Source organism: Macrobrachium rosenbergii, chromosome 51 (assembly GCF_040412425.1).
Source record: "Macrobrachium rosenbergii isolate ZJJX-2024 chromosome 51, ASM4041242v1, whole genome shotgun sequence".
Lineage (NCBI taxonomy): Eukaryota > Metazoa > Arthropoda > Malacostraca > Decapoda > Palaemonidae > Macrobrachium > Macrobrachium rosenbergii.
This window is the reverse complement of record NC_089791.1, coordinates 64,645,725-64,669,038: the sequence shown is the minus strand read 5'-3', so window position 1 is coordinate 64,669,038 and position 23,314 is coordinate 64,645,725. Positions and strand designations below refer to the sequence as shown.

Below are 23,314 nucleotides of genomic sequence, written 5' to 3'. Positions count from 1 at the left end.
TCACGAGGTAAAATTTCAAGGTTCTTTAACTCGACCAAAATGGTTGAAAATGCAATTGTAAGTTAAAACTCTTACATTCTAGTAATATTCAATCATTTACCTTCATTTTGCAATAAATTGGAAGTCTCTAGCACAATATTTCGATTTATGGTGAATTTTGAACGCTTAACTTTCGGCCGAACATCTCAGAAAACGTTGTCGTATAAAAAGTTTTATATTAGTCGTTACAAGTTTTTATATGAAAATGTGCGCAATTTGTAAAATACAACAGAAAATAACTCATGGTTGTAAAAGTTTTGAAATATTTTCATATAAATCAGTTAATAGAAAAAACTTTTACCGAAAAAGTTTGCTAAAACACATACAGTATAGTAATATTCAATCAATTAGCTTATTTTTCAACAAAGGGGAAGTCTCTAGCAAAAATTAAACATTAAATCATTTTGTGATAATATTTTCTGTTTGCTTTGATCGTTTTACAATTTGTTATATACCAAAATCATTGGAATTTAGTGTACAATACAAAGAAAAACAATAACCCGTTAGCTTTAACCGTTTTGCTCACAGTGCGGTTTGTATAAAATTATATATGAAAAATTTTTTGCGCTGTCATATATTTCAATATTTATATATGATAATGATTTTTTTCATTTCTGATGGTTAAACTTCAGGCAATGACAAAAAAAGGAGCCAAAAATGAAATTTTTAATCTTAAAAACTGTCTGTGTGATTTTTTGAAAATTCGCTCCCTAACGGGGCATGCGGAGACGTTTTTGTAAATAGAGGCTCGGCATTTAAGGGTTAAATTATTTATGAATTATTATGAAACAGAGAGAGAGAGAGAGAGAGTTATTCTAGGTTAGATATTCAAACAACTTTGATGAAATTAGGTATAATTTCATCTAAAAGTTAGTTTTAATACATTACCCTTAAAAAATAAATAAATGGCTGGTGTAAAATATAGGAGAGTGTAAAGATTAGTATACTATTTCTCTCTCCCCATTCCACCGATCTATTTTTGAAGTCTTCTCAAAGTTGTTTTTAATAACTTTTTTTATTCTGTGTTTTTTTTGTTCTGAAATGTCTCTATGTCTCTATGTTTTAGAATCATTTACAGTTTGTAGACAGTACAGGTAAAATTAGGTCAGTACAGTTATTTGATTTACACACTAAAGTTTGAAAGCTTATAAATTATATAAAAAATGGTGCATTTACAGTTTGTAGATGGTACAGGTAAAATCAGGTCAGTACAGTTAATTAATTTACACATAAAAGTTTGAAAGCTCATAAATTACATAAAAATTAAACATAAACAGTTTTGCAGGGTTAAGACAGTATTGCAAATAAGCTGTTAGGCCCATTGAATTCGCTCAAGCCAAGTTTGAAGTATTAATATTCAAACAATTGATCATTGGTATCTTGGCCTTCTCAGTACCAAAATAAATCGCCAGTGAAGAACAAGAGGAATTTGTTTCTGGTGATAGAAATTCATTTTAGGCTAGATTCCACAATAAGCTGTAGGCCCATTGCTAGGGTAACCAATTGGTTCTTGGCCACGTAAAAATCTAATCCTTCGGGCCATCCCTAGGAGAGCTGTTAATCAGCTCAGTGGTCTGGTTAAACTAAGATATACTTAACTTAAATTAGGCATAAAGGCTGTCTTTTCTTTGCTACTCTCATCTATAGGTATTGGATGATAACCTGACTTTCAATGCAAGGTGGTGAAGAATTTACTATTTCTGACCTTAATCAACAATTTCTCGTTAGAGGGCAATGGGAATGCCTTGTCTTTTGTGATACTATTCAACTTTCTATAATCAACACATAACCTAATAGGACCATCATTCTTTTTGACCATCTCAATTGGTGAAGCCCAAGGAGATTCAGTTTCTCTAACTGTTCCATGCTCCCTTAATTTATAAATTTCTCTACTTCCTGCTGATAACAGACTGGAGTTCTATATGGCTTAGATCTTATGGGTGGTTGATTCTTGGTCTCTATAACAAAAGGAAAATTATTTATTCTGCCTGGGGTTTCGTCGCCAGTTACGATTACATTTTGATAACTTTCTATAATTTCCTTGACAGTACTTTGATAAGTAACAGGTAGACCCACCAGCTGTTTGCAGGAGTCTACTTAGACGTTCTTCACCGTGACCCTGATGCGTGGTACTCAAGGTCGCAGGTTTGTGAGAAGCATCTACTATTTCACAAGGTTCAAGGATGCATATCGACCCACTGTCTAATACGATATGCTGATTGCTAATGTTAATAAATGGCACATTAACCTCACCTTGTATTACTTCGCTCTGACCCGGAATGATAAAATCTCCCCATTTCTGATGGGGTCTGATCAAAACTAAGGTGCCTTCAGGTAAGTTCTGTGCAGGAGTCACGGTGAGAGATGAGAGAGTCTGGGTTGGTGCCACATCTCCTACCTCTGGGGCAGCAGGTACTTTCCCTCCACCACCCTTCGATCTTAGGGAGACCCGTAGTTACCTCGGTCTCTCCCCCTACCTCAGTCTCTCCCCCTCTATGGGGATTCGTTGTCCTTTCAAATATATTTTGATCCCCTTCCCATCTGTAAAAGCTATTATTATTTTGTTCCTAGCCACAAAATCAATTCCTAAAATAACTGAAATTCTTTCTATTTGTAATGCTGGTACTGCATAGAAGGTATTGTCACTACTCGCCCATCGATGGTTACCTGCTGTTTCACAGTCCTCTGGGTTACCATCTGATGGCCTCCTGTTGTACTTAAAGCTAAACAACCTTTCATAGGCTGCACTGACCCTGTCACTAGGTGTTTTTCTAACAAAGACACACTTACGCCAGTGTTGAGCAACGCCCTTCGCTGTCACTCTCCTAACCATATTTCCACAGTGGGCACTGCGACTTCCTTTGCGGATTGAGGGCGAGTGATAGGCTCTTGCATTACCTTCCTTCCCGGCACCGTCAGCATTCGGGTAGGGGCAATGACAATTGGTGGAGGGCTGTCCACTACTTCTTGGGGCGTTGGTTGACTCCCCTCACTCTCCAACAGGGTGGCCCCTGTTCTACTGGGGGCACGGCTGTTGTTTGGACCTGATGAGTATGGGTGTAGTCGGGGGTCCTCCCGACGCCTCCTCCATGCTGCCTTCCCCGTCCACTCCTTGGTGCAGGGGGAGCGTTGTTCTGCTGGCTGTCGTCGCTTTTTGAACAAGCTTTCACGAGGTGGTCTGTTGCATTGCATCGAAAACAATGTTGCGGCTCAGTGAGAGAGGAGCACTGGCCCTTACGTGGCCCTCTCTTGTACACCACTTGGCTGGTTTCCTTTTGCCTCTTCAATGTCCCTGGGCACGTGACCCTGCCCCGTGGATGGTGGGTGGGACTGGCTGAGGACTCGTGTGGTCAGGTTGTTTAACCTTTGCAACAGACAGTTTGGAGATGGCCTGCCCCCTCCCCCTTGCTTGTTGGCATTGTTTGTGCTCTAACAGAAGCTGAACCTTCAGCATCAAGGCTTGTAAGGGCCTCTCACTGCCAATAAGGAATCCCACTAGGGAAGTGGGAAGAATTCGCCTCAGCTTGCATCGGCAAAAGGCTTCATTTCCCTCTACAGTCTGGTCTCTTTCAGGCGTAAGGGACTCATAGTCTTCACCGACTCGATTGCAGAATGCTGAAATCAACTCTCCCACCCCCAGTATGGAATAATAATCTTCCATTAGCTCCATCTTCTCTCGGTGTAGGGCAAACTGTTGGTTGAGGTGTTGTTTAAAAGTACCCCAGTCTAATGAGTAACTGGCGTCCCAACTCCTGATTTGCCTTTCTGCATCCCCGGTCACTTTTTGTTTTGTTTGCACAATTTTTTCTCTATCTGTCCAGCCTACTGTGGCATTTTCAGTACGCTTTATTAAGGTCGTGATCGAAAGGAAACCTTCACCAGTGCGTGAGTTGTCAAACTCAGGCACTGATCCATCTAGCACCTGCAGTTTTTATATTTTCTCTACTGATCGCACTTGCAGGGACAATGCAACGTTGGCTGAAATTTTGGGTAGGTCAGTGGGCTTTTTATGTTATGTTTCATTTGTTAATTTGTGCAACTCTTTTAACACGGGCTGGATGGTTGTTGACAGCTCTTTCGAACTGTCTCCTTCCTTGGCCCTGTTATTGTTAGCACTGGTACTGCTAGTACTGGCACTCTTGCCATTGCACGCTGATTTTTGAGTTTGCATTATTTCATCTTCACAGTTATGTTGTTAATTATTATATGTACTGGCAGCACCCCACACCTGACACCAAAAATGTGACCTGATTCTCAGTCATATAAATGTTTTACCAGTATAAATGAAACGTGTAAGATACAATTAATACGTTTATTTTCCTTAATAGTTACACAGGGCCCTGTTGCTAATATTACGCTACTTGATTATGCAATTATAGTTGGAAGGTACTCTGAGGAGACCCGCCAAACACTGTCTAAGGGACGCGCCCCCAACCCGTCGACCGCTAATACCTTACTGATCTTTAACTTCTCAAACTGAACTTGCTTAGGTCATAGACAGCTGATTGGTCTCTTATAATCGAAAGGAACCAATAAGGGTCTACAGTGTATGGCACTCATTTGAATTGCCCACGCTAAACCCAATGATTGTATGGCGTTTGACGAATCGCAAGTATCTGTTCTTTTACTCTCTGATCATAAAGACATACAAACAACTAGCAGATTTTCTGTTATGTCTTAAACATGAATTTCTATATAAATCAGTTCAACTGTACCCCATATAGTAGATTGTGTTTCTCTTTTGGTTTGTAATAATGAGGAAAACAAGAGAAATACAGTAAAAATATAGATGAGAAAAGCATAAAATATAAATAAAAAAAATCATAAGTGTAACAACATGAACTAAAACAAGTTATACCAATTTCTCTGGCACCAGTGAATGAGTTTGTGTGTTTGTACATACCCTATATACGAGATTGTGTTTATGTTTTGGGTTGTAAAAAAAAAAATACAGTAAAAATATAGATGAGAAAAGCATAAAATATAAATAAAAAATCATGAGTGTAACATAATGAACCAAAACAAGCTGTAGCAAGTTCCCTGACACCAGCGAATAAGTTCGTGAAAGATTAATAAAAAAACATTTTCTTTTTAGTGATGGAAAGATTAATAAAAAAAAATTTTTCTTTTTACTAATGGAAGTCACCATTGACAATTGGCACATTTTTAATAAGTCTGTCCCAGAACTCTTAATAAACCTACGATAGTTATGGTAACTAACATCAGCAAACTGCTGTTTCTTGATTTGGTTATTAATGTCAGTGCTTGCTGCTGTTTATGCCAGTGTTTTGCATGGTTAAGTGGTTTTTAAGTATAAGAAATAGTTAATCATTAGACAAGGCCATAAGTTTGGTAAATATGGTTAAATGTATGATGACTTGCATTTAGTCTACCAAACATTTGCTTTTAGACATATTAATTAGTCAGACACCAGCTTAAATGTAATCTGCATTATCAGTGGAACTGAATGAAAATATGACAGGCAAAGCAGACCTAGCCTAGTATATTCTATCAAAATGAAACTCACCCTGAAGCCATGATGTATTGTATATGCACAAAAATACAAGAAAAAAATGCACAAAAAAAGGTTAGAATGAATTGAGATGTATTTTGCACTGATTGAGAGCTACTTTGTGACTAATGCTGAACTCTTTGTTCGACATGAAAGAGGTAATGTGTTATGGCATCTGGAGGCAAACGTGTATAAGCTTGCACGTTGAGTGCCAAGCAGACGACGAACACCAAGACAGTTTTTTCTTGCCTGAATGTGTTGAGTACCGAATTCGACGAGTTCCAGAACTGAACTGTACTGAGATAACATTGTAGAGTACTTTTCAAGGGACAGAGCAAATGTAGAAAAAGTAGATAGGAAGATGTTACTGTATAAATACAGATTTCTTAATTTGTTTGCCGTCAGGTTACCAAGACTGTCATTACCCAGTGTAATTTTATAACTGAAGTTTATCCAGAAAAAACTTGTACCACTTTTGTAATTGTATAGATATATAAATATGGGAGTATTAAAATGAATGTATATCAATATTCAATAAGCAACCTTGGTATTATTGTATATGGCTACATTTTGTTGTAAGTGCATATACAAAATTTAGATAAATTTTGTTTCTTAAAATACGAGCTTATTTTATTGAAAATCTTCCCAGTACTGTACATTGACTGTTCTTTGTGAGTTTGGTGGAAAACAATGAGCTGTGTAGAATTATTATTTTATTATTATTATTATTATTATTATTATTATTATTATTATTATTATTATTATTATTATTATTATTATTATTATTATTATATTCATGGTGATGATGAAGATTATTAGGTAGTTTGATCAGACCAATGAGACAAAACAATCAACTCACATAGGGCTGTCCTTATTCTTTAATTAATGGCAAATATGCTCACATTGCATTATAGAACATTGCAGTATAGAATAAATAAAAGGGAGCTTTGTATATATGTAGCATTACAGATTATTGTAAATTTTGTATATTTGAAATTATGGAAGTTACATTTTGTGTTTGGATATTAAAAAACTAAGATATAGTAATTTTTATGACACTAAATATGTAATTGAATGGTTTTATTTTATTGACAGACAATTGGGCTCTGCTCTTTGCGCAGCGCCTGGCAATGAAAAATAACCTATCGCTGCATGTTGCCTTCTGCCTTGTTCCCAAGTTCTTAGATGCCACCTACAGGATGTTCGATTTTATGTTGAAAGGCAAGTTTATTTATATTTATTAGGAGCACTGTTTTCTGTAAAATTTGCATGTGTATTGATGTTTATAAGATATTTCAGTTATATCTCATCAATTACTTGTAACTTTTCAGTAATTTTCACTTAATATCACCACAAGGATATTAGTAAACCTACTGGTAAGAATGTTATTTGAAGCCTGTGATGTGAAATATAAATCACAATTTGATATTATGCAGTTGGTTACCACTAATGCATCTGATGGGCTGCGTTCTGTTTGCTTTGGTGCCAGGAAGAGAATATTGAATTTTCAATTTTTTCCACTTGTGAAAAAATATTTAACATACAGAACGTAATATATTCTTTTAAAATAATTAAGGTATAACTCCAAAGATCTGATTTTGTGACGCTAATGTTTTGTTCTTTTGATATATAATAAATAAGAAATAGTCATTAGGTAAAACTGTCTTGCTAATAAACAGTTATGAATTTATAGTACAATATCATAGTGCCCATCCATATCACAGTCTTTGTCTCTCTTAACTTATTTTTTAATTCATTAATTTTCAGTGGAAATCTACTGCATTACTATTATATTAATTTTGACATTGAGTCCTATAACACTATTATTGATAGGCATTGGGCTAGACAATGATAAACCAATGCAAAGATCAAGGTCTTTAAAAGATTAGGCTAGAGTCCGCTTTCACCTTACCATTAGTAAAATTCTCAAGTTTTACTACTATTATTTCTTAATTGCTGTGTCAGTAAAGTTACAGCTAGATAACAGTTTGAAAACTGCTTGTATGAAGGCAGCTGTTTATTCAACATTGGAGACCGAGTCATTGAGTATAGCATTATTTGCATACTTTGTGTGTAGGCTCTACTTATGCACCCCTGAGGTTTGTGTCAACTTACATCCAGTATGCAGCATGATGTAATCTGTGTTTGATCACTTTTTTGGCACTGCATTGAGCAAGTTTAGGTTGAGATATTGTGAATCATAAAATGAACTTTGAACAACTGCATTTTCAAGTATACTGTTTGACTGTATTCAAAGGGTAAGTTGGACATTGTATGTTATAGTTAGAAATTACTATATTCAAAGGGAAAGTTGAACATTGTATGTTATAGTTAGAAAGGAAGGTGCCAATTGCTTTGTGAAGGTACTAGATTTCCCAAGTCAACAATGTTAATAGTTTTTTGGGAGAAGGATGCCAGTTTTGCTGTGGTGTACTTGGCTGCCAAGAAAATCGCCAAGAAAAATGACCCTTTCATGGATGAGCTGAAGAGGCTTCTTTCATCTTGGTTCAGATTATGTAATGGAAGTGGTCAGGGATTGAATTGGAGGACTATATTACAATTGGACATTTGTTGCCAGTTTAGGGATAGCATGGTGCTGTAGCATGCTTACAAACATCATTATGAGAAGCTGCAAATAATGATGCAGTGGTTCTGTATCACAAGGCAAGTCTTGGGATATGTATGGTACAGACTTTTTTTTTTTTTTGTAGATGCGTCACTTGATTCAAAGACGAAGGTTATCAGTGCATAGGATCTGGTGAAAGCTCTCGTATACCAACTGGGGTGTTGGTTGTTGGTGATTGCTAAGGTTTTAAATTCATTAGTATTGCTGTAGTTGATCTTTGTTTGGCAGGTTTACATTTGCCTTCCTTTAAAGAATTGAAACAAAAAATGTGATCCATAATGCTGAAATCTAGGTACAGTGGGTCCCCCCTAGATCACGGATCAGCAATCGTGCCTTCAGTTAATCGCGGGTTTTTCTGTGGAATTTATCTCCAAATATGTCGCGGAAAATTGACTAATTCGCAAATTTTTTGGCGGAGTAATATTCACTAATTACTGCATTTTCATTTTATTTTCATGACTAAATACATTTTTTATGATAAGAAAAGGATTTCTTGTACTAATTTAAAAAAAATATTTATGTAAACACAGCAGACTATCAATAAAATGCTAAATTAAAATCCTGCAAAATCACAAAACAGCTTACCAGTGTACATAAACACCTTGTGAAAAAACAGCAAAATATAAATAAAATGCAATTTCACTTAAAGAATCCATTTATACTGTATTGGATTGATCTGTTACCATGGTAATATGTATAAAAAAAGAAAGATCATCCTGACATTTGTATTGTTTTTACTGTAGGTATGTGTTGCTATATTTTTCTTCTGTCTCTGATTTACTGAAACGTACTTCATTACAAGGTTAGTTGACTATGATTATCATACACATATTATAATAGTACACAAGAGAGTACTTTATCACTGTTGATGTTCCATCTCTAATCACCATAAAAATATTTAAAATCCGAATTTCATACGTAAGCAACGCAAGGCTATACTCTCCTCCCCAGCTGGTTTAACCAAGTCTCGTCCCCAGCTACTGTGCTGAGACTTCAGTTGTATACACCATCTCTCTCTCTCTCTCTCTCTCTCTCTCTCTCTCTCTCTCTCTCTCTCTCTCTCTCTCTCTCTCTTAAACTTTTATGTACAAAATTAGAAACAATTTATTAATACATTAGTTTCTTTTAGCAACTAAAAAATTATTTTCCAAATTTTTTCAATTCTAGGCTCAATCAGCTGATTCTCAGAACTTAAACATTACGAATGTTGGGACGATCTTTTTTTTTTTTAATACATATTACGATGATAACAGATGAATGCAGTATAACACAGTATAAATGGATTCTGTAAGTGAAATAACATTTTTTTGATAATTTGCTCTTTACATTATTATTAATATTTGAAAATTAGTAAATCATTGTAACATGTACATGCACAAAAGAATATTTTATTACTTGATTGTATTTATAATTTGGTATTTTTTTCAGTGTATGAATATATTTAAATATTTAAGTACTGTACAGTATTTAACTCGTGAATTCCCAATGTTTCCCCTATCTGAAAAAAGAAACAGGACAGCTTCAATACTGTATGAGAGAAAGTGGCCGTGCTTGAATGTTGGGGGGACTTGACTTTAGTTTTCACATGTAGCTGTAAGCCATTTATTTTTAAGGGCAGTGTTGTAAGATGACTTTGAAATTATGTTAAGGGGTTTTAGGATGATAGTTTAAGGTATATTTGGTGTTTGAGTTATTAAAATGGGCAATTAAGCATTTTTAGAGGGGTGTCTCTGGTATTTAATTAAAGTAGCCAGTTATAAGCATTTTTAGAGGGGAATACCAACTTGACGTGTATTTTCGCTTAACGTGGGTGGTTGTGGTCCCTAACCCTCACAATTAAGGGGAACATACTGTATAGTCTGAGAGCTAGCAGAGATTTGTATTACATCTCGTGTATAAGAGATTTGAAAGCTTAAGCCAATGTACAGCAACAGAAACTCTGGGAATGAGGAGTCTTAAGTTTTGGAAGTGCTGCGTTAGTCAGGGGGCTAGTCAAAGTACCCTTGAAAATCAGTTTTATACCCTTGAAAATCAGTTTTATACCCTTGAAAATCAGTTTTATACCCTTGAAAATCAGTTTTATACCCTTGAAAATCAGTTTTATACCCTTGAAAATCAGTTTTAATCACATTGTGACGTACATCAATCAAGCTAATGAAGTGAGTTCATTTAGCGACAGTCATTGCAGGTTTGTATTTCTTAAATTGCAACTCTTCTGCAAAGAAAGGTTAAGATGCCCCAAAGGGGTGACCAAATTGCATTTCCTTAACATTATGTGCACATCGTTGAAATTGTGTGAAAATATCCTCTAGAACCTTCTGGTACAGAAATTGTCAGTATTAAGAGTCCCACTTGCTGTTAAGTACATTTAAGATGGGGCTAAAGAGAGAACAATCAGTCATCTTCATATCACACGTTCAGTTATCAGTGACACTTTACAAGACATATTCCATTGATCTTTTATAAAAAAAAATATATATTTCAAAGTCCTGAGTTTGTTGTAACATCTTAAAGGCTTTAAAAAATTGCCTTATCTCTGTTGAAGTTGATATCTGTAATACAAAAACAAGCATGGATGTAGCCAAATAAAACAATGTTTAGCTACTGTGCATCATTTAAATAACTTTAAACAAATAAGTTATATACATGAATATAGTTGCATTTATAGAATACCTATAGCATTAACAAAAACAATTGAGAATCCATAATTCATTATTATTTTTACTTGAATATTTTGAAGCTAAACACTTATAAGCAGTGAAAAAATAAAATATGTACATGGAATTAATTGTAGTCACAAAGTACCTACAACATTAGATAACTTCACATGTGTTCTAATTTTATACTTTTGTAACTTGAAAAATAAGATATGTAAATGTAAATAATCTTATTCACAGGGTACCCACAACATAAGATAACTCTGGTGTTCTAGATTTGATTCTGGCATATCTTACATATTTTGGAAATAAATATTCACTTTTATACCCTGTGTCAAACCATATAGCATAGGGAATATAGTTGAAAATATATTCATGTGTTTGTAATATTTAAGAAAACTTAACTTATAAAAGAAAACAAAATTTTGCGGAGACGGGCCTGAACTTATAATACAAAATTAATTTTGTAAAAGGTAATGTTTCTTATAATAAAACTAAATGTGAACAAGGCATAGTCTGCGCCTTGAATCCACTAATTAGGAGTGACTATTGCACATACATGATCTTTGTGATCATAACTTAATATGGGCATGTACATAATTTCCAGGTGTCATAAGTTGAGGTTTTATCAGTAACTTATCTTTCATAGTATTTTCGTTCACACAATTGAGTACTAGTGTATTCTTCATCAGAACTTTCTCTTCATTGGATGACGCAATTTTCATGTCATTTTCCATTTCATTTTCTATTGTCTCTAGTTCATCTTCCTCGGGAAATAGACTTTTTGGCACATTATTCCCTTCAAACCATATTGGTATATAATTATCTTTAAGCAATTCCCAGCCATTTGCTATGGTGGGGTGGTGCTTAATGTAATGCTGGTCAGCTGTAGCCCACATGTTAGCAATAAAGGATGCACATTTCATGTGGGTAAGTACTTCACTTTCACAGGGTGGAAGAGCACCTGCATCACTACCTCAAATTTTTCATTTTTTTTGGTCCTTATGTCTTGTCAAATTTGTGGTACCTGCACTCATTGAGGCTACAGTTATCCTTGGCACCATAAATGGTGGCTGTGTATGCCATAATACTTAACCTTCATATATAAAGATGGCTGATTACATTATGGTGAGAAAAATTTGATACAATAAAAAAATATATAAATTATTATAAACTGCCTTTTTGATATACAGGCAGTCCCCAGTTATTGGCAGGGGTTCTGTTTCAACTGCGTGAAGATAAGTGAAAATTGTTGATTTTTGGCACTTTTTCGGAGCTTATCGGTGCTGATAAGCTAAAAAAATAGTCGATTTTCAGTTATTGGCACCAATAAGTGGAAATCAGCGCCGAAAATTGCAGATTTTCGTCGCTAGACAAGCCCCAAAAAACTGGATCCCTGATAACCGAGCCCACTGATAACCAGGGACTGCCTGTACTGTAGATACCACATATATCATCATATCAAACAGCTTATAAAGCTAAGAGCCTACATGAAGAGCCTCAGCACATTTTGAAACGGAGTCACTAATGTACAATAGGGAAAACTTATAAAAAAATTATAATTAACTCTTGTGTATGTTCTAACAGTGTGCAGGATATGATACACCAACATCATAACATACTATTTATAATACTTCTTAATGAAGAATCCTTGTCCTTATATAAAAAGGGATTAGAATCAAAAGACATGGTAACCTTGTAACAGTTTAGCATAGCATTGGCCCAGATCTTTATTGTCTAGGGTATTTAGCCTTTTCAATTTCTTTCATTGCCCAATTATGGAAGACCACTAATGACAGACCGTCAACACAAGAAATTGAAAAAATCAAGGAATCTGAACTTAAATTTATTAATTTACCAACACCAAAAATATTTACAAATTATATACAGAAGCTGATTCAACAAGATACAACAGAATAAGTAATCAAGAGGATATAATATGTGAGCACAAGTTGAATTAAATAGGACATAATTCATAAAAATTAAGGATGGCAAGTATATACGATGAGGTAGGCCTATGCTTTACAATCCATGATACCAAAAAAATATATATATATACAGTATGAATAAAAGGAAAGTTCAGCAGTACCCGAGGACATTGAGTTATTTATGCTATACTTCTCAAAGGAGAGTGAAGAACCTTGTGTATAAAAAGACTGGTAACTTCCAAAGGTAACTGTAAAACAAAATAGAAAAAAACAAGGATTATTGAGTCAGTACAGTAAGCAAAAGAAGGAAGACAAAGTTATTACAAAAAATATTTAGAGCATACGAAAAGAATCAGATTTTATTGTACAAGAGGCTCAAAAACAAACATTGTTAGCAATATCCATGACAGCTTTTTCATTAATAAGTAGATTAGCTTTTTAAATCTGTTTTATGCATAGACTACTACAGTTTAATGACTTTGAATCGAAAAATGGTTCTCAGATCCACTGTAGCAGTTTTGAAACAGAATTGTACGCAGAAATATGCCAGATCCGATGAGCAGGTAAGATTATCATCATCGGTAGTACCTCATCTATCCCTTCTTAAATGTACTTAGCAGCAGCTTGGACACTTAAGACTGACAATTTTTGTACCAGAAGAGTCTAGAGGATATTTCCACAAAGTTTCATCGATGTAAGCATAATGTCATTTAAATGTGATTTGGTTTTCCTTTTGGGGCAGTCTTAAACCTTCTTTGCAGGAGAGTTGCAACTTGAGAAATACATATGTGCAATGACTGTCGCTAAATGAACTTTTTTTTTTTTTTTCACTAGTTTGATTGATGTATGTCAACGCAGCACTTCCAAAACTTAAGACTCGTCATTACTGGATTTTACGTTGACTGCACATAAGTTTAAGCTTTCACATCTCTTGTACGCGAGATGTAATATAAATCTCTGCTAGTTCCCGGACTTGTAGTCACTGAAGCATATTGTCCCAGGATATGTTGGCTGATATGAGGGACATCCCTCTTGAAGTGTATTTCTAGATTTTGCTGGCTTCAAGCTGGATAGGATTCTAGAGAGTCAAAAAAGTCCTGGACTATGTTTTATAGAGTCCAGTGATGCTTATCACTATTATTTTCTCTGAGTGAAAGAAATACATGAATTAAATATATCAACAAATTTAATACTGTACAGTAATGCTTTTAAAATGCTGCAGAATCCCTGCCTTCATATTTATCACTAGTGAATTATGTAGATGCTTTAATGCAGAAAAGAGAGATATGGCAATATAAATTACATTCCTAGAACCAATGTACTGTACATTCAGGCAATTAGTTTTTTCTGCACTGATGGCTCCAAATTGGGTGCTAGCCATGGATTTGAAAATATTATTTAGGATTTTGAGCTTCGAAGCTGTTTAAGCAGTGTTCCTTGATTTTGTTACTTATTAGATATATCTAAGTCTGGAAAAATGAGTCATATTTCACGCAAAACGAGAAATCATGTAATAATAATAGACAAAGTGGATGCTGAAACAAACATGACTGATACTTGCTTGTCTAATTTTGTGAGGTGGTTCTTTGTTTGCAGGGTCACTGACCCATCATGTCCCACTCTGTACTTTATCTCCCACGCTGTACTTTATCCCACTTACTTAACATTTTGTGTGTTTTTGTTTACCTCATAAAGAGCCTCCAGCATTTCTTAATATCAAAATATCTGTTTTAGTATAACTATAACTATGTAATTTGCTGCATAGAGACCTGGCTGAGTTGGTCTAGAGCAGGTGTGTTTTTTGCTGTGGTACATTTTCTATTTTGTATGAATGAATCTATAATCAAACTACTGTACTGCCAAATTTAATAATGAGTCTCAGGCTTATTTATATGAAGATTAGTTCTTTTGTTTTTGAGCCAAGTAAAGGGAGGTAATTTTCTGATGTGTCAGCAAATTTGACTACACATCTAGACAGACATTTTGTTTCATTTCTTTTAAGATGCATTTTCAACTAATAGCACAGTATTTCTTATTTTACAGTGATAACACTTACATATAGATATTATAAAATATAATTCCTAATGTAATTACAACTAGCTATATGAAAAAACATACAGATATAAAATTTAATATTTAATGTACTGTAAGTACATCTAACTATATGAAAAATTAATATATTCACCAATAATGATAGTTTTTGAAGAGTCTTGCATGCTGATGAATACAGCAACAAATTGAACATTAATGGAAAAAAGTACCTTATGCAGTGCATGTGACGGTGTATATGCATCTGCCTGCTGAATTTTATAGAGCAAGTAGCTACCATTTTGTACTTGCACTTTGATCTTCTCCAATGAAAAATCTGTGTGTGTATGTGTGGTTTTATTAAAGGTATCCTACAGCAATATTGTTGTGAAAGATATACTACAGCAATATTGTTATGTATTTGTAATATCAAACAAAAATTTATATCCTTTTATGAGATGAAATGCATCTGGAGCTAATTGAGATTAGGCTACCATATATCATTGGTTAAAACATTTAGTAAGTGTTTACTGTAATGCAGTATATCTAGTGATATACATATGTTAGCTATAGTAGCCTCATTTTACTAAGGGATATTAGCTATGTGAAGATTGGGATTATAATAACAATGCACGTGTCAGGGAAAGAGGGAGTAAACAAATGGAGACAGATACATTCACAATTAAATTTCTACCTGGTTTCCTCTCTTCTCCATAGACAGGTTTTGTTGAGGCTGTTTTAGTTTTCTGTAAAAGAAAACTATTGTGCTGGCCGTGTGTGTTCGTTTGCACTTTATTCTGTCTGCACTTTATCTGTCCTCCCTCAGATCTTGAAAAAGTACTGAGGCTAGAGGGCTGCAAATTGGTATGTTGATCATCCACCCTCCAATCATCAAACATACCAGATTGCAGCCCCTTTAGGATCAGTAGTTTTTTATTTTATTTAAGGTTAAAGTTAGCCACAATTGTGATTTTGGCAGTGATATACGGTAGGCCACCACCAGGCTGTGGTTAAAGTTTTCATGGGCTGTGGCTCATACAGCATTATACCAAGACAACAGAAAGATAGATCTATTTTCAGTGGCCTTGATTATATGCTGTATTCGGCACATTTTTTACTTATTCAATCTACTAGGTTTTCACACAGAAAGACTTTTTTTTTTTTTTTTGTAACGTAAAATTTGAAATTTGTTAATTTCAGGGTTAGAAGAAGTGGCAGATGAGTGTAAGGAACTTGGTATAGAATTCCATCTACTCATTGGTGAAGCAAAGGTTGCTCTTCCAAATTTCATCAAGAGTCATAACATTGGAGGTGTTGTTACTGATTTTTGTCCCTTACGTGTTCCTCAGCAATGGGTAAAAGATGTCAAGAATGCTATTCCAAGTAATATTCCTATGTGCAGGGTAAATATCACTAGCTCTTGTTACTGATGATGGTAATGTGAATACTGGCACTTGTATCTATTCGTAAAATTATAAAAAAAAAAATAGTGTACAGTCTTGAAGGGATTCAGGACATTATAACTTAATTTAAATTTAAACTATATATTTTCATAAGTTTGTCATTTTAAGTTTGAATTTGGTAATTCTTAGGTGGATGCACGCAATATTGTTCCATGCCAGGTGGCTTCCGACAAACAAGAGTATTCGGCCAAGACTATTCGTAAGAAAATTCATGATAAGCTTCCCACCTTCTTGACCAACTTTCCACCGGTTGTTAAACATCCACATGAAAGCAAAATTAAGGCAGAGGTATGGTTTTTAGTTTTTATCTGTAAAAGTTATAGCTTGAATTGTAATAAATACAGTTGTTAAAAAATGTGTAAACATTTTTTTTTTACTGAGTGTTAGAGACTCAAGAGAAAGAAATGCTGTTATAATTGAATCTGAATATTTCTTTTGTAGCCTGTAGATTGGATAGCTGCAGATAAGTACTTGGAATGTGACCGTTCTGTGGGACCAGTCTCGTGGGCAAAACCAGGAACAAAAGCAGGGCTAACTACGCTTAATGATTTTTGCCTAAAGAGGCTTCGTAAATATGGTATAAAATCCAATGATCCAACTGAAAATGCACTCAGCAATCTTTCTCCCTGGATACACTTTGGTAAGTACACACGTGGAATCTTAATAATATCTTTTGACATGCCAGTGTATAATTCTGTGTAAATTCGTTTCATCAGCCGAGTCATATTTCTCTCAATCTATTGCTCTTCATTTCTTCTATATGGTCTTTCCAAGCTGAAGAATCCAGCTTAGTGCCCCCCCCCCCCACACAAGAACCAATTTTTTCTTCTGCCAACTCTGTTAGAGCAGAAAATGTGTACAGTATAGAGATCTAGTTTCCTGCTATGTTATTTTAATTAGGTTATATCTTTTAATCTCTTATTATGTTGAGAAAAAATTGGTATTTGAACTTGTGTCTCAAAGAGTATCTTGAATGTTTAACTTTATTACAGTATAAACCTTCAAAGTTTTGGTAGGATTGTCGTTATAAAACAATTCATTAACTTGTGCAGGTCAAGTATCAGCTCAGAGATGTGTGTTGGAAGTTACTAGATACAAGAAGCAGCTAAAAGAACAAGTGGATTCCTTTGTTGAGCAGATGGTAGTGAGACGAGAACTGACTGACAATTATTGCTTTTATCAGAAAGATTATGACAACATAAATGGAGCTTATGCATGGGCAAGGACTACCCTAAATGACCACAGGTAATTTTTGTAAACAGTTTGGTAATTATACTCAGCTAAAGTTATTTTCTCGGTCTCCAGATGACAGATAATAGATTTTTATAATTTTCATTCATTAGTATGTAATGTGCCTATACAATATACAAGCCCGTTATTTTACTTTTATCCAGCTGCCAGAATTTGTTGTTGTCTTTCATAAGTATTTCTTTATGCCAGGGAAAATCTCCCCCTTTGTATATCAGTAGTTACAGATTTGTTCTGTATGTGGTTTATTTTTATCACATATGGTTGGTTGGTCGACAAATTATTTGAACCACCATGTTGAGTGAAATGCATGTTTGTGAGTGTTATTGAACTGGAGCAGCAGAATATTTGTGCATTTCAATGTTTCCAGGACATATTTCATGTTTGATCATAACAAAGACATTGCTGTCTAAAGGGAGGTTTTGCCTTGTTTGTACAGTTGGTTCAGGTGTAAGTTGTCAGTTGTAGTAAGAATATTCTGGGTTTTCTGTCATTCAGCACTCCATTTTGCTCATGACAAAACTGTCACTCTTTTTGTTATGGTCTTTGAGACCTCTGTAGTGTCGACCAACTAATTGCAGCCAACTTCCTTTTAGTAAAAGTTATCATTTTGTGATAAGGAACAATTATGGTTTGGCAAATGCAGTATTACAAAGACCCTTCTTATATGTAGATATTTTTGAAGTATGTCAGCATAACAGTATTAGAGCAATACTGAGTTTTTAACTTCTCAGGGCTACTGCCGTGTCAGAAGAAATTAAGTAAAAGTTTACTTTTTTGACTGTTTGTGTATGCTGTCCTTGCAAGTCTTCTCACTAGGTGTCTGTTTTCTTACACATTTAGGATAACTTTCCCTTGGGTCAAAATTAGGATTACCAGGTAGGCAGTACTGGTCAACCACATGAACAGCATTCACATTACCTTCTGTAATTACATTTAAAAGCCTGGTTTGCAGTAAGGCATGATCAGGATTACATCTTCCTGACAACAGGTTTTTTAGGTGTGGTTATAGAATCTTAATAAGGATATTGTTTTTGTTGAAAAGCATTTTTTGTCTGGTAATCCTAGTCATGACTCAAGGGAAGGCCAATTTTAGAAAATTGCAGGACGGCCTCAATAATAATTTTCACTTACATTTTTTTTTTAAAGGGTGGCAGTAGCCCGAGAAAGGTAACAAATGATGTATTGTAACAATAACGTACTTCAAAAAATTCTACTCCAGTAGGGGTCATCATTTTTCCTACTTATCATATGTTTGGTAAATTGATCTCATGGCTGCAGTGCCTTTTCAAGTAATATGCCTATGGGCATTGAATTTGATATTGGTATGATAATCGAGCCGGTAGTTTGCAATAAAAACTCGGCAAAAGTCAATATTTCAGTAGTTGCTGAAGCACAGTTTGTTGCTTGTCTCTGTAAGACAGTTTGTTACTTGTCTCTGCACTTTATAGAATAATAAACTACAGTGACCCCTCGTTTATCACGGGAGATAGGTTCCAAGACCGGCTGCAATAATTGAAATTCCGCGAAGTATGGACAGCATATTTATTCAATTATTTAACGTGTATTTGGACTTTTAAAACCCTCCCTCTACTCTTAACAACCCACCCTTTACTCTATTAGTAACAGGGACAACTGTTAAGCAATATGAATTCGGTAGGTAAGTTTATAGTACCATATAACAGCGGCTATATAACTGTGGTAAAGTAGCTATAGTATATGATGTGATCGGCAAGCTTTAAATTTTAAAAATACAGTATACATACAGTAATACAATACAGTATCATGTTACTGTACTGTATTACATGTAATACAGTACAGTAACACTTAAGATTAAAAAAAAAAATAAAGATTGTTACTGTACTCACCATGAAAGAAGTTGAAGTAAAACTTGAATAAAGATGGTGATAAATTTGCTGCACAGTAAAAATGATGACGATGAAGGTAATGATGACTTTTACTGCGCAGTCAATGATTGTATTTTACATCTCTTCAGATGGCGGTGCCAGTTTCCTGGGGCACCCTTCCACTTCTTCCGCGGTTTCCGAAGGTGTAACCCTAGTAGCAGTAGCAGGAACTGGCTCTTTTTTGCGAGGCTGAAAAAACATTGTGATTGGCAGTTGCTGCCGCTGCTGCTTTTTCCGATCGAAGAGCATCTTGTAGGGGACTGTGATGTCATTGATCATGTTGCAGAATTGAACTGATCGAACCATATCGTCATCCCATTCCTGCGACCGCTCTTGCAGTTCCTTAGCCAGGTCGCAGAGCCTGGCGAGCCGTTCCAAAGTCAAGCCAGGGAGACTACTTCTGTTTCTTGCTGCGCTGCTTCCTCTTCTTCTTCGCTTGCCAACTTCATCAACTCTTCAAGGTCTTCGTCAGTTAGCGGCTGGGAGTGGCAGTCTGGAAGTTCGTTGACGTCGCCTGTGGTATTGTCTGCAAAGCCCTCACCTCTAAGGATCGCAGCCAACTGCACAGTTTTCTGTACTGCTGAGTGTTGGATTTCGGCAGGTGTAAATCCTTTGTCGTCGTAAACAACCTTGGGCCACAACTTCTTCCAGCTGGCGTTACTGGTGGCAGGCTTCATTTATTCCAATGCCTTGTGGATATTTTGGAGGCACATAGCCATTGTGTACTGCCGCCAGTTTGCTTTCAAGTTGAAATTGCCGTCTTCTTGGGCGGCATCCACGGAAGCAACCAGGTTCGCCAGGGCATTCCTCGTGTATAGGGCATTGAACCCCCTGATAACCCCGTGGTCCATTGGCTGAATAAGTGACGTCGTGTTACGCGGTAGGAACTCAACCTGAACCCCCGAATACGACAGATCAGTAGCATGGCCACCAGCATTATCCATAATGAGAAGGACTTTGAATGGCATGCCCTTTTCTGCTAGATACACCTTCACTTGCGGGATAAAACACTGGTGGAACCAGTCGGAGGTCAGCATCTTCGTTATCCAGGCCTTTGGATTGTGCATTCAATGTACGGGTAGCAGATTCTTGTTTTTGTTTTTTAAAGCCCTTGGGTTTTTAGACTTGTAAATAAGTCCTGGCTTTATTAAAAATCCCGCACCATTGCCACACATCATGAGGGTCACACGATCCTTGTATGCTTTAAAGCCAGAGGCTTTTGCTTCCTCTTTGAACAGGAAAGTTCGTGAGGGCATTCTTTTCCAAAACAAGCCCGTCTTGTCCATATTAAAAACTTGTTAGGGCTGATATCCACCTTCAGAGATAATCTTCTTGAAGGTTTCATTGACGTATGTTTCAGCAGAGACTATGTCAGCCGAAGCAGCCTCGCCATGCAAGGAAGCGCTTATTAGGCCGTAGCGTTTCTGAAACTTTGCAAACCACCCTTTGCTAGCAGAAAATTGCAGTTTCTTACGTGGTGAATGACTGGACGTCCCTGGTTGCGGATCTTCTATGTCTTCTTCATCTTCTTCTGCTTCTTCTCGGTCGCCACTGTCATCCTATGGTTCCTTAGCGGCGAAGGTCTCGCACAGGCTCCTAGCCTTTGTTTGGATAATGTTGGTATCCAGGGCTATGTTCTTCTTTTGGCAGTTGGCTATTCATACGGCCAAAGCAGCTTCCATACGAACGATTGTTTCATTACAAGCCGAAACCACTCTCTTCGCCGACTTGTTAAAGGTGATGGCAGCTGTCTTCCTAATCTTCGCCTTGTCCTTGTAGATGTAGCGAATGGTGGATTCGTTCACGCCAAAATGGCGGGCTACAGCTGCGAACTTTCTCCCTTCCTTCAACATATCGAGATGTTTCATCTTTTCAGCGATCGTCATCATTCTTTGATGGCATTTAGGCTCGATACCAGCCTTGGAAGAAGCAGGACGCTTGGGAGCCATTGCAGGGGGTGAAAATTGAAGCAAAGTTTAACAAAAACCACAAAAATAATCACACAGCACAGCGTAAAGTAAACTGTTCGGTGAGAAAGCTTGAAGCGAAGTGGCCACGAGAGAGAGACAAGGGAGATGCTGCGGGTTCTGAGCATCAGTCTAAGCACCAATCACAGGGCCGATCAGAAATCGGGAAGCTGTGATTTGTCGTCTCCCTCCCATGCACCAATCACAGCCCGTGTTACTTAGTCACCGAGATGGTATGCTTTTTGTTTTCCCAACAATGGAACACATGGTACTGTATAGGCATCACTTCCCAGGTGGTTCTTTTTTTTTTTTGTCATAGGAATTATGAGTGCAAATATGTATTTTTTTGCTATTTTACACTTGTTTTGTTGTTCTTAGACTAGGAAATACTACTTATTATTAATATTTGAATGGATTTAATGAGAAATTTTGGGTGTCCATATATCGCAATTTTTCTAGAATTTTCCAGAAAATCTGTGATATATTTTCCATTAATATATATGAAAAACTCCTGCGAAGTCGTGAATTTCATATTTCATATAAACTGATATAGAGTTTTAGTGACTTATTTACTGACGTTTACTTGATCCACAAACAAATATTGTTATTGCATTTGTCTGATATGAAGGTGTGTTTGTGAAAAAAAAATGTTCATATATACGTATGTAATATTTGGACCCCTTTTTATCCTTTGTATCAGATGCTTCTTTGAAAGTTTGAATTTAGATTATTTAGGTATAGTATTTAGTAGTTGGAGTTTATTATTTATATATATTTGAATGCCAGAACAAAATAAAAATAAGTGAAAAATGTGCCAAAGTTTCTTCAGTGCAAGCAAGATTTCTGTACAGCATGTAATCAAGGCCACCAAAAATAGATATGTCTTCGGCAGTCTCGGTATAATACTGTATGAGTTGCGACCTGTGTAACTTTAACCATGGCCTGGTGGTGGTCTATCCTGTATCGTTGCCAGAAGCACGATTTCGGCTAACTTTCACCTCAAATAAAATGAAAATTACTGAGGTTACAGGACTCCAAATTTGGTATGATTGATGATTGGAGGGTGGATGATCAACATACCAATTTGCAGCCCTCTAGCCTCAGTACTTTTTAAGATCTGAGGGAGGACAGAAAAAAAGTGCGGATGGACAAACAAAGCTGGCACAATAGTTTTCTTTTACAGAAAACTAATATAGAATTACCTTGTGTTCACCTAAAAGTGACATTTTTATGATTTAGATTTTATATACACTTAACAAGTAACTACATAGATATTAGTTTCACTTAGCAGCAGAAATTCTAAATTTGAAATTCACGGTAACGCGTTATTGTTTTAGTGTGGGTAACGAGACCCTGCCCACTACCAGGGAAGAATAGGTACAACAGTGCTGATGAGCCCAATTCGTTTGTGCCCTATGTCCATGAGAGGGGAGGTGGGAGGGCTTTGATCATGAAGCCAGTAGCTTTATTTTATCATAAAATACCATTTTGATAAGCGTGATCGCTGTCTAGATCCTCAAAGGTTACCCCATGGTGTGCCAGTGCTCCCATGGTGACTAGACTAGTATCAAAAGAAATATTTTTCTGGCCTGGTCTTTTAGCCGGGTATTGTGTCTTAATGAAAACACTATGACACGTGATAGAGTATAATGGACTCAAAGATAAGAGGGCATTTTCCTTATCTTCAGCGAAGCTGAACCCAGTTTTTCCTCAAAACTGCAAGAAGTGACTATTGCGCATGTCGTCTGCCATCTTGTTTCACGACCGGGCAGGCAAAAAGACCATCTCTATTACCCTCTTCTAGCGCAAGTGATCGCTTCACCCGTCAGTGCTCTTACTGTTTTCAAGAGTGTAAAGCACCAAGTATTATGGAAACATCCAAACACAAAAGTTAAGTGCTTATTTTTAAACTCGAGTTTTAAAAATTGTTAGTTTTAAC

At 36.1% G+C, this 23,314-nt stretch overlaps 1 protein-coding gene across 3 annotated transcripts in view; it reads left to right on the top strand.

Moving 5' to 3' along the window:
• LOC136833466 (deoxyribodipyrimidine photo-lyase-like) overlaps positions 1-23,314 on the top strand; it is a 92,221-nt gene that overhangs the window by 48,741 nt on the left and 20,166 nt on the right. For all 3 annotated transcript variants that reach the window (XM_067095660.1, XM_067095659.1, XM_067095661.1), the window contains 5 exons: positions 6,647-6,772; positions 15,991-16,193; positions 16,383-16,541; positions 16,695-16,893; positions 17,306-17,498. In XM_067095660.1, coding sequence (XP_066951761.1) covers positions 6,647-6,772; positions 15,991-16,193; positions 16,383-16,541; positions 16,695-16,893; positions 17,306-17,498 — 880 coding nt within the window. The remainder of the gene's footprint in view (positions 1-6,646; positions 6,773-15,990; positions 16,194-16,382; positions 16,542-16,694; positions 16,894-17,305; positions 17,499-23,314) is intronic.